This window comes from Podarcis erhardii, assembly GCF_964252035.2.
Source record: "Podarcis erhardii genome assembly, chromosome: 12".
Lineage (NCBI taxonomy): Eukaryota > Metazoa > Chordata > Lepidosauria > Squamata > Lacertidae > Podarcis > Podarcis erhardii.
The window spans coordinates 6,118,793-6,136,611 of record NC_138513.1 but is presented as its reverse complement, the minus strand read 5'-3'; the positions used below and the strand labels follow the sequence as shown (position 1 = coordinate 6,136,611).

At 48.6% G+C, this 17,819-nt stretch overlaps 1 protein-coding gene across 1 annotated transcript in view; it reads left to right on the top strand.

Moving 5' to 3' along the window:
* Nucleotides 1-10,157: 10,157 nt before the first annotated feature.
* AQP1 (aquaporin 1 (Colton blood group)) overlaps nt 10,158-17,819 on the top strand; it is a 34,292-nt gene continuing 26,630 nt past the window's right edge. The window contains exons 1-2 of the mRNA XM_081834551.1: nt 10,158-10,175; nt 10,273-10,725. Of these exons, the coding sequence (XP_081690677.1) occupies nt 10,333-10,725 (393 nt within the window). The 5' untranslated portion in view covers nt 10,158-10,175; nt 10,273-10,332. The remainder of the gene's footprint in view (nt 10,176-10,272; nt 10,726-17,819) is intronic.

Here is a 17,819-nt window from a genome sequence, read left to right as displayed (position 1 = left end):
TACAGACACTTCAGGTTACAGACTCCGCTAACCCAGAAATATTACCGTGGGTTAAGAACTTTGCTTCAGGATGAGAACAGAAATCGTGCGCCGGCAGCGGGAGGCCCCATTAGCTAAAGTGGTACCTCAGGTTAAGAACAGACCTCCAGAATGAATTAAGTTCTTAACCTGAGGTACCACTGTACATGCCATGGTACAATGTCTGTTGAATGAAATCCAATTCAGACAGCCAGAAACATAGACTTACGCAAAGGAGATGAAGCTGTGAGAGTTGATGTCAACATGCAGGTCATTTCTCATGCTTATTGGTATCCCTGGGTAACAGTGTACTTTGGGAACCATAGGAACTCCCTTTTTCCCATGGCTCCCAACATCTCTAGTCTGCTGTGTCCACAGGTGTGCTTATGGTCCACCAGAGATGCTGCCAGAACACGGGACCTTCAAGTTGCCGCTGTGTCTCGTGAGCTAAAGGGGGATGGAGGAGTCCCTCCCTTGTGGGCCTCTAGGATAGCGGGGGACCGGTCCACTCCAGAACCAGACCCCCAATATTAAAGGGGAAGGCTTGAAAATGGGGGAGCGCCGGAATCAGGAGGGGAAAGGGTTATGGTGACGGGTGTGGCAGGGACAGAGAAGAAAGAACAAGGAGTGGGGTGGCAGGGAACAATTTCTACGGAGGAAGGAGCTGGAGAGGAAGAAAAATGGGGAGAACAGCTGTTCTAAGGACTGACAGAGGAAACAGAAAGGTCATCAAATACAAAGAAGGGCTTTGTTTCATCGGGAAGAGGCTCCCTGAAAAACACAAACAGGAGGAGGGGAGAAAAAGCTCACAGGCCTGTGGAGCTGGCCTGCATTCTGAACTGGTGTGGTATAGCCTTTGCCTCTCCACACCGCTCAGGAGAAGGGGTTGTGGCTCAGCGGTACAGCCTCTATCTTGCACGCCAAAGGTTCCAGGTTCAATTTCCAACATCTCCTGGGAAATGGCAGGGAAGAAGAAGAAGAAGAAGAAGAAGAAGAAGAAGAAGAAGAAGAGGAGGAGGAGGAGGAGTTTGGATTTGATATCCTGCTTTATTACTACCCGAAGGAGTCTCAAAACGGCTAACATTCTCCTTTCTCTTCCTCCCCCACAACAAACACTCTGTGAGGTGAGTGAGGCTGAGAGACTTCAGAGAAGTGTGACTGGCCCAAGGTCACCCAGCAGCTGCATGTGGAGGAGCAGGGAATCGAACCCGGTTCACCAGATTACGAGTCCACCACTCTTAACCACTACACCACACTGGCTCTCGGGGTTTGGGCATGCACAGAAGTGATTCCCGGCACCGTGGACATGCGCAGAGGCAATTTCTGGCATCTGGGCATGTGCAGAAACGATTTCTGGAACCGCAGAAGAGAGTCCCTGCGCCGTGCTGCACCGGTTTAGTGCAGCACGCGGGGACTCGCCGAGTGGGTGGCTCAGTTCGGGAATGGCTCATGGGCCGGCTAGACGGCCTCCATGGGCCATTTCTGGCCTATGGACCTGAGGTTGCCGGCCCCTAGTGGGCAGTTGGGCAGACTCAACCTAAGGCTGTTTCCTATTCTTCACAGGTGAACCCAAATGGAAAGCAAACTGGTTGGGTGAAATCTCAATGGCCATTACAAGTGACTCACTCCAAATGTAATGGCCTGGGAATCCGATTCAGAGGCTGAAGCGGAGGAACCCCAGCCTGCACAGGAGTCCCCGCCTCCAGGCGGGGCCTTGGATCTGAAGCACCTGCACCTGTGCCAGATCCTCAGGAGCAGGCACCAGGTGATTCCACTCTAGCTCCGGAGGTGATTGAGGACACAGTACCTACAGGTAAGTCTCCCCCTGGGTCCAGTAACCCTTCAGCCTCTCCTGAACTGCAGAGGCTCAGGGCAGAGAGGCGGAGGGAACTGGTTTCTCCCAGGAGGAGTGCTCGCCCTAAGGCCGGAAGAGGCGGGTCTCCTAGGGGCCGGGTCCGCCCCTGGCCTCAGAGAAGATAAAGGCCAGTCAGCCCGGTCCCAGGTTGTGGGAGCAACCTCGTTGAATACCTGCTCCTGCCTGGACCTTCCAGTGTTCCCGTCCCCGCCCGGCTTCCTGCTTCGGACCCCTTCGCTCTTTGTGAACTGTTTCCAGACTAGTGACCCAGGACCAGACTTTGACTACGCCAATGGTAAACCTTCCCCCCGGGACCAGCACACCAAAGTTGGAAGCAGCAATGCTACTGAATGCCAGTTGATGGAAAGCACAGAATGAGAGAGGGCTGTTGTGCTCATGGTCTCCTTGCTGGTTCCCCACAGGGATCTGGCTGGCCCCTGTGAGAACAGGATTCTGGACTAGGTGGACCATTGGCCTGATCCAGCAGCTTCTTCTTCTGTTCTTAGGTTCTTGCTCTGTCTGGTGTTTTGTTGCGGTTTCTTTTCTTGTATAAGGAAGGACCTGATCCAAATAACCGTATGGCAATATATTCTGAACATCTTCACTGTCCCTGAAGGACCAGGTGTGCAGCCTGGGAGTCATTCTGGACTCACAGCTGTCCATGGAGGCGCAGGTCAATTCTGTGTCCAGGGCAGCTGTCTACCAGCTCCGTCTGGTACGCAGGCTGAGACCCTACCTGCCCGCGGACTGTCTCACCAGAGTGGTGCATGCTCTAGTTATCTCCCGCTTGGACTACTGCAATGCGCTCTACATGGGGGGGCTACCTTTGAAGGTGACCCGGAAACTACAACTAATCCAGAATGCAGCAGCTAGGCTGGTGACTGGGAGCGGCCGCCGAGACCACATAAAACCGGTCTTGAAAGACCTACATTGGCTCCCAGTACGTTTCCGAGCACAATTCAAAGTGTTGGTGCTGACCTTTAAAGCCCTAAACAGCCTCAGCCCAGTATATCTGAAGGAGCATCTCTTTCCCCATCTTTCTGCCGGGACACTGAGGTCCAGCTCCAAGGGCCTTCTGGTGGTTCCCTCCCTGCAAGAAACCAAGTTACAGGGAACCAGGCAGAGGGCCTTCTCAGTGGTGGCACCCACCCTGTGGAATGCCCCCCACCAGATGTCAAAGAGAAGAACAACTACCAAACTTTTAGATGACATCTAAAGGCAGCCCTGTTTAGGGAAGCTTTTAATGTTTGATGTATTACTGTATTTTAATATTTTGTTGGAAGCCACCCAGAGTGGCTGGGGAAACCCAGCCAGATGGGCAGGGTATAAATAATCAATTGTTGTTGTTGTTCTCTAGTCCAGCATCCTGTTCTCACAGTGGCCAACCAGATGCCTGTGGGAAACCAGCAATCAGGATTCGAGCACAAAAGCTCTCTTTCCTTCTGTGGTTTCCAGCAACTGCTTTTCAAAAGCATTTTCTGCCTCCTACTGTTGGGGCAGAGTATAACCATCATGGCCAACAGCCCTAGATAACCCTCTGTGATTTTGTCCAATCCTCTTTTAAAGCCCTCTAGGTTGGTGGCCATTGGTGTGTCCTGTGGAAGTGAGTTCCACAGTTCAACTATGTGCTGTGTAAAGAAGTACAGGAGCATTGTGAGATCTTGCAATCACAGCGGGGCGCTTTTGGCTGGGATCACATTAGTCCCAGGTTGGTTCCTGCTGTTTTAGATTTTGCTGAGATCTTATCATGCTGTTTCTTGGAGGTTTCCTCCTCATGCAAGATGGAATGGGCTGGAGTTTTCCTTTTTTAAAATGCAGCTAGGTCTCTGTAAGGCAGTGGTTCTCAACCTGTGGGCCCCCAGATGTTGTTGGACTACAACTCCCATCATCCCTGGGCTCTGGCCTTGCTAGCTAGGGGTGATGGGAGTTGTAGTCCAACAACATCTGGGGAACCACAGATTGAGAAAGGCTGCTGTAAGGTAAAAGGTAAAGATAAAGGACCCCTGGATGTGTAAGTCCAGTCAAAGGCAACTATGGGGTTGTGAAACTCATCTCGCTTTCAGGCTGAGGGAGCTGCCGTTTGTCCACAGACAGCTTCCGGGTCATGCGGCCAGCAGGACTAAACCGCTTCTGGCGCAACAGAACACTGTGACAGAAGCCAGAGCGCACAGAAATGCCATTTACCTTCCTGCCGCAGCGGTACCTATTTATCTTTCTTGCACTGGTGTGCTTTCGAACTGCTAGGTTGGCAGGAGCTGGGACAGAGCAACAGGAGCTCACTCCGTTGTGGGGATTTGAACCGCCGACCTTCTGATCAGCAAACCCAAGAGGCTCAGTAGTTTAGACCACAGCGCCACCCGCATCCCTAGGTCTCTGTGTGCACACTCTTTAGAATGAGTGTCAAGGGAGATGTTTACATAGCACTTCATTCATTCTTTTGAGCATGGCTGACCCAACTTCATTCCAGGCCACTTCTCTGGCCATGGCAGCAACTTGGTGAGACTGAAAAAAAGAGAGAAAGGCTTGAAGTGGTGCCAGTAAGTTGATATTTCCTTATCACCTTTCTCTGAAGCAAGCACCATACCTCCTGCCTTGAGTGATGCTGTTCAACACTCCATGTCCCTCTTCTTTCCAAATTCCCTGGAGCAGTTCATATATCATGGCACAGGTAAAGGCAGCGAGTGTGTTGGCCCCAGGTTTGGGGGTAAAATCATACAGTCATACTTTGGAATTCGAATAGAATCCATTCCAGAAGTCCGTTAGACTTCCAAAACATTCAGAAATCAAAGCACAGCTTCTGATTGGCTTCAGGAAGCTCCTGCAGCCAATCAGAAGCCCTGTCGGACATTTGACTTCCAAAAGAATGTTCAAGAACCGGAACACGCACTTCCGGTTTTCAATCGATTGGGAGCCTATTTGTTCGGGAGTTCAGAATCCAAGGTACGACTGTAGAATCATACACTTGCAGAGTTGGATTGTCTTGTTCAACCCTGTGCAACGCAGGAATCTCAAGGATCCATGACAGAGGACCATCTAACCTCTGCTGGAAAAGCTCCTAGGAAAGAGAGACCCAACCATCTCCCGAGGGAGTCTATTCCACTGACTGATAGCTCTCCGTGCCAGAAACTTCTTCCTGATCTTTAGCCAGAATCTGCTTTCTTGTAACTCTTTTAAAGCCATCCAAGTTGCCTCCCCCAGCAGTGAGTTCCATAGTTTGACAAAACACCGCACGGATAACTGCCGTATTTTTCGCTCTATAAGACGCACCAAACCATAAGACGCACCTAGTTTTTGGAAGAGGGAAAAGCCCCGAAGAGCCTCACACACACTCCACGCAGCTCTTTAAAGGGAGCGCTGAGCAGAGCCTCCATAAGATGCACACACATTTCCCCTTACCTTTTAGCACGGGAAAAGTGTGTCTTATAGAGCGAAAAATACAGTACTTTTTTTTATTGGGGATCTTGTAGCCGGGGCGGAGGAAGGGGGATGCGGTGGGTGCGGGCCGCCCTGGGTGTCGCCACTGAGGGGGATGGCAAAATTCTGGGCTGCACTCACTACAGGGCCGGCACCTCGCTCAAGCCATGCGTCTCTCCTGGGAGTGACGCAGTGGCTTGGGCGCCCACAGGCTCTGCGCTGCTCCAAGTGGTCCGCTCACTGCCTCCCCCTCAGCTGTAGGGTGACTGAGGGGGAGGAGGCAGGCAGACTCCTCAGAGGCCCCATGGAGCATCCTGCCCCAGCTAGCCCCACCCCTGTAGGCAGCTGGCCCCACCCCCATGGATGTCTGGCCCTGCCCCTGGGCGCAGGGCATGGGCTCCGCCCCAGGCGCCTGATCTGGTTTCTCCGCCGCTTCTTGTATCAGGGGATCTTCTCCATCAGCTGGTGTTTAAACTGGGGGAAGTCCATTTCAACTCTTCCCCATCTATGAAATAAATAAGCAACCCAATGTTCTCTCATCTCATCCGACGTAAGCTGTATGGACACTGAATGCTGCCAAAGCTGAAATGTCAATGGAAGTTGGGAGGACAACAACAACAATATTTATTACGGCCATAGGCCCATACAGGTAAAAACAACACATAAATAACAGTTTGTGCACGTGGGAAAAAAACAGCCGCTAAAACACCACTATAACAATAAAATACTATAAGATATAATGGCATACTACGCCTTAGTTAGCTTGTAGTGCTCCTTGGCGTCGCTTTTGGGTAAGGACAGCGACCAGGAACCTTGCCACATTCAGGGTCGTATGAGTATCCTTATCCTGCAAGATTTGAGCAAGGTGGAATTTTGGTGGGGTACCCTCTAGTTTCTGTATGATTGATCCCAACAAATTTGCCTGTGGCACATTGAACAGGGGGCAAGTGAACATGATGTGCTGGAGCGACTCTGGCGTCTCCTTATCACATTCGCACGTGGCGGGGGCTTGGCCCTTTGAGAATCTATGTCTCAAGACGTTGGAGGGAAAAACGTTGAACCTCGCTTTGGTGAAGGCCAGTCTATGGGCAACAGTCGAAAGGGAGGAGAGGTATGATGGAACGCAGTAAGTTAAAGTGATACCAATGTTCTGGGGCGAACAAACACCTCCCCCCAGCATATAATTTTGCTGTAGATCGATGTCATCCAGTCTTTGGCGGATCAGTCTTTGAGCAGTAATTTGGTCTAGTTTTAGGGAATCTGAAGGAGAGATTCCATAACTCAGGAGTTTGGCATGAATTCTACTAGTCCAAAGGCTAGAGAATTCATCTCGCCATAAGCATTGGACAAGGTAGTGGTTTGGTAATCTATGCCACAATGATAACCAATAATTGAAGACTTGCTTCCACAGGCAAGTTTCTAAGGATGAGATCTTCAGTTCTAGTCGCATGGCTGCGTTGCTTACGCACAGGGGGAGCATTAGGAGCCGACGCAGGAATTGATTTTGCAGTGTCTCAAGAGGAGCAAGATCTGTCATCACGGCCCAAAGCGGGGCAGCATAAGCAAGCACGGCAACCACTTTTGCCTTGAACACCTTTAGGGCCGAGGGAACATGCAAAGCTCCATCCGAAAAAAAGAATCGGAGGAGCGCATGTGACAGAGTTTTGGCCTTGTTAAGTAGGTGTTGAATTTGAGCTTTCCACCCCAAATTGTGTTGAAAAATAACTCCTAGGCATTGAAATTTTAGGACTTGCTCTATTTTTGCTCCACCAAGCTTCCATTCGTATAATCTCCGGCTTCTGGAGAAAATCAGAATCTTGGATTTAGCATGGTTGATGGTTAATTGGTTGAGTTGACAATACGTGGCAAAGATCTTCAAAGCTCTGGTTAGTCCAACACGTGTATAAGATAGAATTACCGCGTCGTCCGCATATAAAAGGAGTGGGCAGCAGTAGTCCGCTAGTCTAGGCGCGTGTGTACTTAGAGGTGAGTTAACTAGGGGTGCTCGCATGTCGCTGATGAATAGGTTGAATAGACAGGGAGCCAATATACATCCTTGGCGCACTCCCTTGTTTATTGGTATCGAATTTGTGAGGTCGCCCGCAGGAGTAAGTCTCACTCTAGCAAGGGTACCTTCATGGAGCTGACTTATAAGCCATAGGAGTCTTCTATCAATGCCCTGTTTCGCAAGTTTCTCCCATAGAATATTTGTAGGAACGCTGTCAAAGGCTGCCTTTAGGTCTAAGAAGGCAGCACAGAGGTAGCCCCGGGGAGGAGAGGAGTACTTTCGTGCCAGATGGTAAAGAACTATCGCATGATCGGTTGTAGAGCGTTTAATTCTGAACCCTGCTTGTTCGTGGCCAATCTGATTAGTCTCATCTACCCATCGCAATAGTTTAGTCAGCAAAAAGCTGGCATAAATTTTCCCTATGATCGAAAGGAGGCTGATGTTACGGTAGTTTTCCGGCTCCATTGGAGAACCTTTTTTATGAATTGGTACTATAATGGCCTCCTTCCATATTTTGGGGATGAGGCCAGAAGCGTTGATTGCATCGAAGGTTTTGGCCAAGATGCCAGCCCACCATTTTGGGTGTAGTTTAATGGCTTCAGCAGGGATCAGATCGGGCCCTGGGGCTTTACCCGGTTTCAGCTGAGCTATTAGCTTGGCTATTTCGTCAGGATCGGTGGGAGGACACTTTCTGGGAAGAACTTTTAAGATTCACAGGGTGTCGCCATGTGTGTGTGGATTCTATACATCTTTGCTAGTGAATGCCCAGAAAACCTTAATGCAGGCCTCTTAATCCTCCCATTAGCAATGGTTTCCTGAAGGTACATGGTGCATCAGTTTTGAGAAGTGGAGTTAGACATGGGTTTGGTCCGTTCCTGGGAGCCTGACGGTGCAAGGCCATATGTGTCTACTGCAAACTAAGCTTCATTGAGTTCATTGGGACTTGCTCCCAGGTAGGTATAGGATTGCAAGCCTAAGCCATTCTATAATTAGAAAGGTAAGAAGAAACAACAACAACAACAATTTATTTATTATACCCCACCCATCTGGCTGGGTTTCCCCAGCCATTCTGGGCGGCTCCCAACAGAATACTAAAAACATGAAAAAACATCAAGCATTAAAAACTTCCCTACACAGAGCTGCCTTCAGATGTCTTCTAAAAGTCTGATAGTTGTTTATTTCTTTGACATCTGATGGGAGGGCATTCCGCAGGGTGGGTACCACTTCCGAGCAGGCCCTCTGCCTGGTTTCCTGTAACCTCACTTCTCACAGTAAGGGTACCACCAGAAGGCCCTCGGAGCTGGACCTCAGTGTCCGGGCAGAACGATGGCGGTGGAGACGCTCCTTCGGGTATACTGGGCCGAGGCCGTTTAGGGCTATAAAGGTCAGCACCAACACTTTGAATTGTGCTCAGAAACATACATATACATGTACATATACAAGGTTAGAGTTGTCATCAATTTTTCTCCTTACGATAATATTTGAGATGATCTCGAAGGGTTCTGCTCCAGCTATGTGAGGAATTTGAAGGAATGAGTTTAGCTAAAGCTAGCACAACTTCATAGAAAGTTTCATACATAGTGTGGCATGTGGAAAAATACAATTCAGTTCTCATCCAAAGGCAATTCTATCCACTTGTACATTCTAAAATAATGTGAGGAAGAACACCATCCATCGGAATTCATACTTGACTGAATTTTGCAATGCAGTTGCCAAAAAATAAATAAAAAAATTCGACACTTTGTGTATTCTCTAAGTCGTGTTTATTTTATTAAGGGAAAGTGTGCTTGAAAAGCAAACATATTTGGGAAGACAATGTACCATAAATGTATGATATTAGGGGGGAATGCTGCCAAAAAAGTCTGTGTCAATCATTACTGCATGCGAACATGTATTGATTAGGAGTAATGAACACAAAAAATGATGGTGAATTTTCATGAGGATTTTGAAACGTGTCTGTGTGTATCTGGGAGACCAGGACTCAACCATAAAACTCATTGGGTGACCTTCGGTCAGTCACCACCCCTCAGTCTAACCTACCTTAAAGGGTTGTTGTGGGGTTTAAATGAGGCAGGAGAGCCACCTTGGGCTCCTTGGAAAAAAACAGGTGAGATATACATGCAACAAACAAGAAGAGCAACAACATATCCAAACTTGGTGCAGAACTGAATTTAAGGCTGGGGAAACGAGAAACAGAGGGGACCAAAATTTGCAGATGCTTCCATCCCTAGTTGGGATCAGAAGCTATTCGTAACAACCTTTTTTGAATAAACCAAGCAGGCACTGCCATGTCTGTTTGCAGCTCTTTAGCATAAGTAAAACCACTTACCTTGGAAATTGCATAACCCAAATTTTAGAAAGAGCTCAGTCCCCATGGAGCGCAATGGACTCCTATGGTTGATAACAGGTGGAAAATATGCAATGGATTTTCCCACTCCCTTTTATTGCAGCAATCAAACTTTTCTTTTTAGCATTCAATTTGCTGTCCCTCCTTGTTCACCAAAGGGGAGAATAAATAGCCCCTGAGCATGTACAGAGACCCAGTTAGTTCAGAGAGAAAGGCAGGGAAAGAGGGATGGAAGAGGAGAGAGATTCAAAAGCCTGGTAAGAGCTTTCGCTCAGGTCTGCCTCCTGCCTCCCTCGCTATCTGGAGAGCGCAGCGAAGATCTTAGCAGCTCTGCAGACAAACCCTCCCAACGGCTCTTGCAGTGAGAATGCCTTTAAAAAGCACTTGGGAACAAGAACGCAGCAGAGTTTGTGAAGGAAGGCAGAGAAGTTGCCTGGGCGGGGGAAGCCGGTGGAGGAAGGAGGGAGGGGGGAAGAAACAAATTGGCAGGCAACTCGTGGTGCCTTGCATCCGTACCAGAGGCAGCATCAATTGTCAGTGTTCCTTTCCTCCCTTTGTACAACACCCCTTTCCCTCCTACAGACCACCCAAAGCCCTATAAATAACCGGAGCACTCTCTTCCTCCCTCAGACTCCTCTCTCTTCTGCAAGGAAGCCTGCGAGCGAGAAGGCAAGAAGGAGCAGGGCAGAGATGGCCAGCGAATTCAAGAAGAAGAAGTTCTGGAGGGCGGTGGTGGCAGAGTTCTTCGCCATGAGCCTCTTCATCTTCATCAGCATCGGCGCGGCGCTGGGCATCAACTTCCCTATCCCCAGCGCCAACGACACCGTGCCGCGGGTCCAAGACAACGTGAAAGTCTCCCTGGCTTTCGGGATCTCTATCGCCACCATGGCCCAAAGCGTGGGGCACATCAGCGGCTGTCACCTGAACCCGGCCGTGACTCTGGGCCTCCTGCTCAGCTGCCAGATCAGCATCTTGAGGGCCGTCATGTACATTATCGCCCAGTGCTTGGGGGCAGTCGTGGCCACAGCCATCCTTTCCGGGATCACGTCCGGGCTGTCGGACAACTCATTGGGGCTCAATGCGGTAAGGCGAGCACATCCCAGACTTCCTTCTCTGCTCCTCCTCCTCTGTACCTGTACCTGTCTGCGGGTTAAGGCTCCAGAAAACCACAAAAGGAGATTTGCTCTACTCAGCTGCTTTGGGGGGCAGGTTATAAAGACATAGCAGAAATTGATAACTGAACAGGTGATGTGTAGGGAGAAGGGATGGAGTTTTGAAATGAAAGTTGGAGATCTTATTGTACTTAGGAACAGCAAAAGAAGAAGGAAAAATAGAAGGATCAACGGGGGGGTGGGGGGGAAGTCAGCTTTTAAAATTGCATAAAATTTGTACTAATTTGGTCAGTTTGTTAAAAAACGATGAGAAATCAATTTTAAAAACTGGCAACCCCCCCCCCAAGAAAACCAATAGCCTCGAAAGGCCAGATGTTTGGCCACTGGTTTCCAGAGCCACTTGTTAAAAGGGTGTGGAGGTTGCTGGGTTTCTTTCCAGGGATGTTGGAGTCGTAAGGTGGCAAAGGTAGCAGATGTGCCAGAAGGCGGCCAGCTTTTATTTTCATTGGTCCAGCAGGACCCTTTCGCTTCTACCCACTCAGCAACAGGACAGGGTTCAGCAGGTGCCCCGCGTTCTGGCTAGATGCAAAGGGAGGCGAATGGGTTTTGCAGAACGAAGGCATCTGGGGAGAGGCAGCTGACAAGTCCTCTCTTTTACAGGAAGGTTCCAAGCTTGGCAGTTGTGCTGGCTGTCTCTGTGGCTGGTCACACTGGGTGGGAATTTCCATACACAGCTGTGAATGGCCATACAGCCCTGCCAGAAGAAAGTTGACAATCCCATTAAGATTCTCTCTCTCTCTCTTTCTTTCTTTCTTTCTTTCTTTCTTTCTTTCTTTCTTTCTTTCTTTCTTTCTTTCTCTCTCTCTCTCTCTCTCTCTCTCTCTCACACACACACACACACACACACACAAGCTATGGAGACAAATGTAACAGGAGTGGCAGATGGGATGGATGTAAAATGAGAGTTCCCCTTGAAGACCATATTAAAGGTGTTCAGGATTTCTGTGGTTTTTCTTGGAAATAGCTTCCTGGCAGGTAGAAATTTCAGCTGCTGGTGGTAACCAATTCCCCATCTCAGCATTTCATTCCAGGGGGAAAAACCACACCTGTTGATTTTCTGCCTGGCAGCTGCTATTCTGAAAATCACAGGAACTGGGAGACACCTGCTTGTCTGGCTAAAACCCCTTTGGCATTGCTTCGCGTGGGCTTTGACCGAATGCATTTACTGGCGAAAAGCACTAACTCCTGGAGAGCGAAGGATTCAACCCTAACCTTTGCCGCCACATGCATATATTGTCATCGTCAGCAACTGTGTATTTCTTATCCCTTTCTCTGGTTGCTTACTACGTTGGAGGTATTGAGAGTCACCAAAGCCATTGTAGGGCTGTCCAGTGTTGAGTTCAAGTGGGCTGAAGTATCTTTAAGAGTGGCACTGAAGGGAGAATTCTGCCAAAGGCACCCCTTTCCTTACCCAGAACAGTAACAACAGTGGCTGGTTCCTCCAGTCCTATGCTGCCAAGTTTCCACAAGTGGGAGCTGCGACAGAAAGTTGCAGTACATCCTTAACCCCTAACAGGACTGCTCCTAATCGGAGTCCCAGTCATGCCTTTCCATTGTTAGGGGCTAAAGCCAATTCACTCTACTTTCTTGGCTTCCCGTCGCTCTTTTCCAACTCAGCAGTTCTTGACTTTTGGTGATCCCTGAGCGTGTCGAATCTTCATTAGCCTTGCTTTTGTTGCGGGGGGAGAGTTGGCCTCTTTCCATGTTTTCATTTTATTCTTTAAAAGATCACCTGCCCTTTTGCAAACCTTGAGGCTCCTCTGAGCATGCTTCTCTCTGGTTTGGCTCCAGTTTTGCTGGCACTGGAGGAAGCAGTGGGTTTGGTCCTGGGGTACATGGGGTACATAATACCTGTACTCCACACCTGTAGAGGGATTTGAGCACTGAGCCCAGGCATCTTCTGCTCTTTGCTGACTGAAGTAGAACCATAGGAACACTGGCATTTGTTGGAGGCAATCTGACTGGTCGTGCTCTACCAGAAGGGATAATTGCTACAGTTGTCTCTTGAGAGCTGACCCATCTCTCAAAGTAGATAGGGCTCTTCTCCTAGAACAGGGAAACCGACACCCTCTAGATGTTGCCGGACTACAACTCCCATCATCCCTGACCGTTGACCATGCTGGCTGGGACTGTTGGCAGTTACAGTCCAACAATATCTGTAGGGTCATAAGTTCCTATACCCACCCTGGATTCGGGGACAGCCATCTCCAATTTGGCATCCTCCACTGTTGTTGGACACCCCCCAGCCAGCATGGTCAATGGACACACTCAGATTGATATTGGACCACAACTCCTGTGGTCAATGGACAAGGACCATGGGAGTTGTAGTCCAATGGAGGTGTGAGGTGGAAGGCAGCATTCAACCACCATGGGGGGGGGCTGAAAGAAGGAGGGGGTCCCACCCATGTCCCGAAGCTGCTTTTTCCAGAGGCCCAGAGTCATAGCAAACTGGGACGCGGGTGGCGCTGTGGGTTAAACCACAGAGCGTAGAACTTGCCGATCAGAAGATTGGGAGGGGGGAATAAAATAGTCTAAACCACTGAGCCTAAGGCTTTCTGATTGGAAGGTCAGCAGTTCAAATCCCCACGATGGGGTGAGCTCCCGTTGCTCGGTCCCTGCTCCTGCCAACCTAGCAATTCGAAAGCACATCAAAGTGCAAGTAGATAAATAGGTACCGGTCTGGCGGGAAGGTAAACGGCATTTCTGTGCGCTGCTCTGGTTCGCCAGAAGCGGCTTAGTCATGCTGGCCACATGACCTGGAAGCTGTACACCGGCTCCCTCGGCCAATAAAGCGAGATGAGCGCCGCAACCCCAGAGTCATCCACGACTGGACCTAATGGTCAGGGGTCCCTTTACCTTTACCTTTAGAGTCATAGCATGTTGTCTGCATCTCCACCGAGGGCCAAAAAGCAGCTAGAGGAGGGGGGAATCTTAAGCTGAAAAGGGACAAGGGGGAGGGTTAAAGACCCTCTCCCTAGTCACTCAGCCACCTTTCACTAAGTTGCAGCTTGCCTTGGAATGTTGTGTGTTAAAAGAGAGAGAGAGAGACCTACAGAGAGTATCGCCCAACTCCACTTAAACATGCCCTTTGGAGCCTTAGAGAGCTCTCCAGAAAATTGCAGTGTCTGGTCGCCCCAGCCGCCTCCCTCCCAGCTGGCTTCCATCCAGCGCACCAGCGGAGCAGTACTTCATTCAACTTGTTTTTATTATTGCTTGTTAGCTGCCCTGAGCGCAGCCATGGCTGCTGAGGGCGGGGTATAAATAAAAAATATTCTTCTTATTATTATTACCGCTCCAGACCTTTTAAACATTTACTCTGCCCTGAACAAGCCCCCTCCTTCTCCGCGGCTACTGCAGACGGGCTCATAGGTTTCGAGGGAGGACTGTCAGAAATTGTGGTGGGGGCGCGAGGGTGTGTGGAAGGAGCCTGCCCCTCGTAGGAGGCGTACAGCAAAGCTAGGGGATGTCGATGGGCTACAACTAAGTATGTACATCCCCCTGAGGTCCTTAGAGAGAAAAGTGGGATATAAATGCAAATGACAACAATGGCAATCATAATATTAATTTCAGTTCCATTTGTTGTTCCTAGTCTTGGGTTTGGTTTACCACTTTTCTATATTGCTTTGTCCTCAAAAGCACTCACGGAAATTTGCCAGCGTTTCAGTGTGCGTTCCTCCTAATCTACACATTTTTGCACACACCCCCAAAAAAACTTAATGCATTTTTGTATGTGATTTTCACCAAATATACGCATCTTCACGAACGTGTCTCTCTAATAAGTGCATTTTCTTGCACGTATTTTTGTTGCTGGCGGAACTGCATTGCAAAATTCAGAGAAGGGAAAATTTCGGATTGCTGAGTCTCATTTTGGGCATTGCTTTTGGAAAGTGCGAATTTAAGTACCAAACTGAATTTCTTCCCCATCCTCGTCTACTTTTTTTAAAATAAAAAGGCACATTAATTGCTTCCACACAATAAATGTGAAGTGCAGTTTGACCCCGAGACGCTGTAAAATATCCACTTGACAGTTAGACAGGCAACACCTAGAATTTTTATCCATTTGCTGCTTTTATCCGTGCTTTATTGTCAGTTTTCTAAAAGTAGTTTTCTCTTGGGTTGCAAGCCAAGTTGGAAAAGCAAAGGGCCGGCCAGCAAATTGTATAAGTAAATCAGCAAATAAATTAGCGGAACGACCGCCTGACTCAGTAGAAGGTAACCACAAATGCCCACGATGAATCAGAAAGAGTTCTAGCCAACGCCCAGGAACATAGGAAGCTATGTTATAATGAGTCAGCTCAGTAGAGTCTACACTGGCTGGCAGGAGCTCTCTGGGATTTAAGATGGGGAGCCCCCAACCAGCCCTACCTTGAAATACCAGGAACTGAACCCAGAACCTTCTGCTTGCAAACCCACAGAGCCACAGCCTGCAGTGAGCCATACTGGTGAGATCAGAAAAGCTTCTGGTCTTATCAACACTTGATTTGCTTTCCTCAGAATCGCACAGGCTTTTATCCTCAGGAGGAAATTAATCTTCACTGATAATTCTTTTGCTTTGGGCACAATGAGGGGGGAGCTCTAAGGCCTTATCAGCTGTGGCTGAGAGATCTTCTTCATCAAGCTCTTTGTGGCTTAGGGCCCTTGTACTTATGGGAATGTCTTTCCTGGTATGCCCTGCAGAGAAGTCCATGAATAATCATAGTTTAGAGGTCCCGGGCCCTAAGGAAGTTAGATTCTCCTCCACCAGGGCCAGGGCCTTCTCAGTGGTGGCTCCGACCTGGTGGAATGCTCTGTCCCATGAGACAAGGGCCCTGCAGGATTTAACTTCCTTCCTCAGGGCCTGTAAGACAGAGCTATTCTGCCTAGCTTTCAATTTGAACCTGACCTGATCTTTTGTTCCCCTTCCTCCCCTCCCCCTCCCCTTTTTATGAAGATTACCCACTCTGGGACCCCACAGCTAATTCTCCCCTGGTCTCCACGCTGGCCCAAGTGGGACTAATTTAGCCAGCGAGTCCTGGTGAAAAGGATCTAGGAGTCTTGGTTGACCACAAACTTGACATGAGCCAACAGTGTGACGCGGCAGCTAAAAAAGCCAATGCAATTCTGGGCTGCATCAATAGGAGTATTGCATCTAGATCAAGGGAAGTAATAGTGCCCTGTATTCTGCTCTGGTCAGACCTCACCTGGAGTACTGTGTCCAGTTCTGGGCACCACAGTTCAAGAAGGACACGGACAAACTGGAACGTGTCCAGAGGAGGGCAACCAAAATGCTCAAAGGCCTGGAAATGATGCCTTATGAGGAACGGCTAAGGGAGCTGGGCATGTTTAGCCTGGAGAAGAGGAGGTTAAGGGGTGATATGATAGCCATGTTCAAATATATAAAAGGATGTCACATAGAGGAGGGAGAAAGGTTGTTTTCTGCTGCTCCAGAGAAGCGGACACGGAGCAATGGTTCCAAACTACAAGAAAGAAGATTCCACCTAAACATTAGGAAGAACTTCCTGACAGTAAGAGCTGTTCGACAGTGGAATTTGCTGCCAAGGAGTGTGGTGGAGTCTCCTTCTTTGGAGGTCTTTAAGCAGAGGCTTGACAACCATATGTCAGGAGTGCTCTGATGGTGTTTCCTGCTTGGCAGGGGGTTGGACTCGATGGCCCTTGTGGTCTCTTCCAACTCTATGATTCTATGATTCTATGATTCTATGATTCTATCTAATATTTACTGGATGGATGTCCCCCCTAAATTGATTTTTGATTTTATTGTTATTTACACTTTATACCGTATTTTATGCTGGGTTGTTTTGTAGCATCAATTAAGTGTTTTAAATTTGTTGTTAGCCGCCCTGAGCTGGTATTTGTATAAATACAAATTTATTATTACTATTATTATTATTATTAGCCCTAAACTCTCAACAAGACCTCTGGTGCTGGTGAAAGACTTTCCAGGGGTGTCAACTTGACGAAAAAATTTTTTGTGGGGAGGTAAACCTCACCCCACATAATCAATCCCATGACGCAATGCACACACACCATTTGAATGGCAATGCCCATCTTTTGGGGGTCAGAAGTGAAGGGACCTCAGCCACTAGGAGTTGGCTCCTACAAGTCTTCCCAACACCCAAACAACAGCTTGGGACCACAACATGGGTTAAAAGGTTGTAGCGTCATATCCCCGCTGGGCCCCAATCCAGTTTACATTTCACCTTGAGCTCATGGTTCTGCCCCCTCCTCGCTGAATTCCCACAACAGCCTTGTGAGGTAGGCTAGGTCCTAGTCCAACACTCTAACCACTACACTACACTGCTGGCCTAAATATGAAAGCCTGCTTACTTTGAAGCAGACTCCGCTGAAATGACAGACTGACCTTCCAGCAAGAATAATGAAGGCTTGGCCCATAGCCAACTGCAGAGCTGCTGTGTAGGGCGGGGTGAATCTGTCAACTGGACTTCAATTCCCATCACCATTGACCATGCTGGCAGGGGCTGATGGCAACTGTAGTTGCAAATCTTTGGTTTCTCCTTTTCTCTGTCTTCAGTTCTCCATAGTCCCACATCAATTTACAACATTCCGTTTTAAGTCCCTGTGAAAATTCACAAGCATTTTAGTACAGATCTTTCCTGATTATCTACTGCGTGCAGTTCATTTTTTGCAAAACAATTTCCCCTGACATTTCCCCTCTTCTGTGCATTTGTTATGTCTGCTCTCCCCCAGCACATTCACCCTTGTACATATTACTTGCCGGGGTTGGGGGTTGGGTGGGGGGTTTGCATTGCATAATTCAGTGAAGCCTGAATTGATTCCCCCCCCCCTCTTTCTTTTTTCCCCCTTTCTCCTTCTGTGATGGAACTCCTATTTGGGGACTTCCCTGGCTTTTTTCTGGCCCACGTAGGACCAGTCTGGATAGTTAGCCTTGGTGAAGACTTGACGTTTTCATCCCCCCAAAAAGTTTTTGATTTGAGTTTGAGTTTCTACTGAAATGAGGCTGCATTTTAATGTTGTGTTTTAATCTTG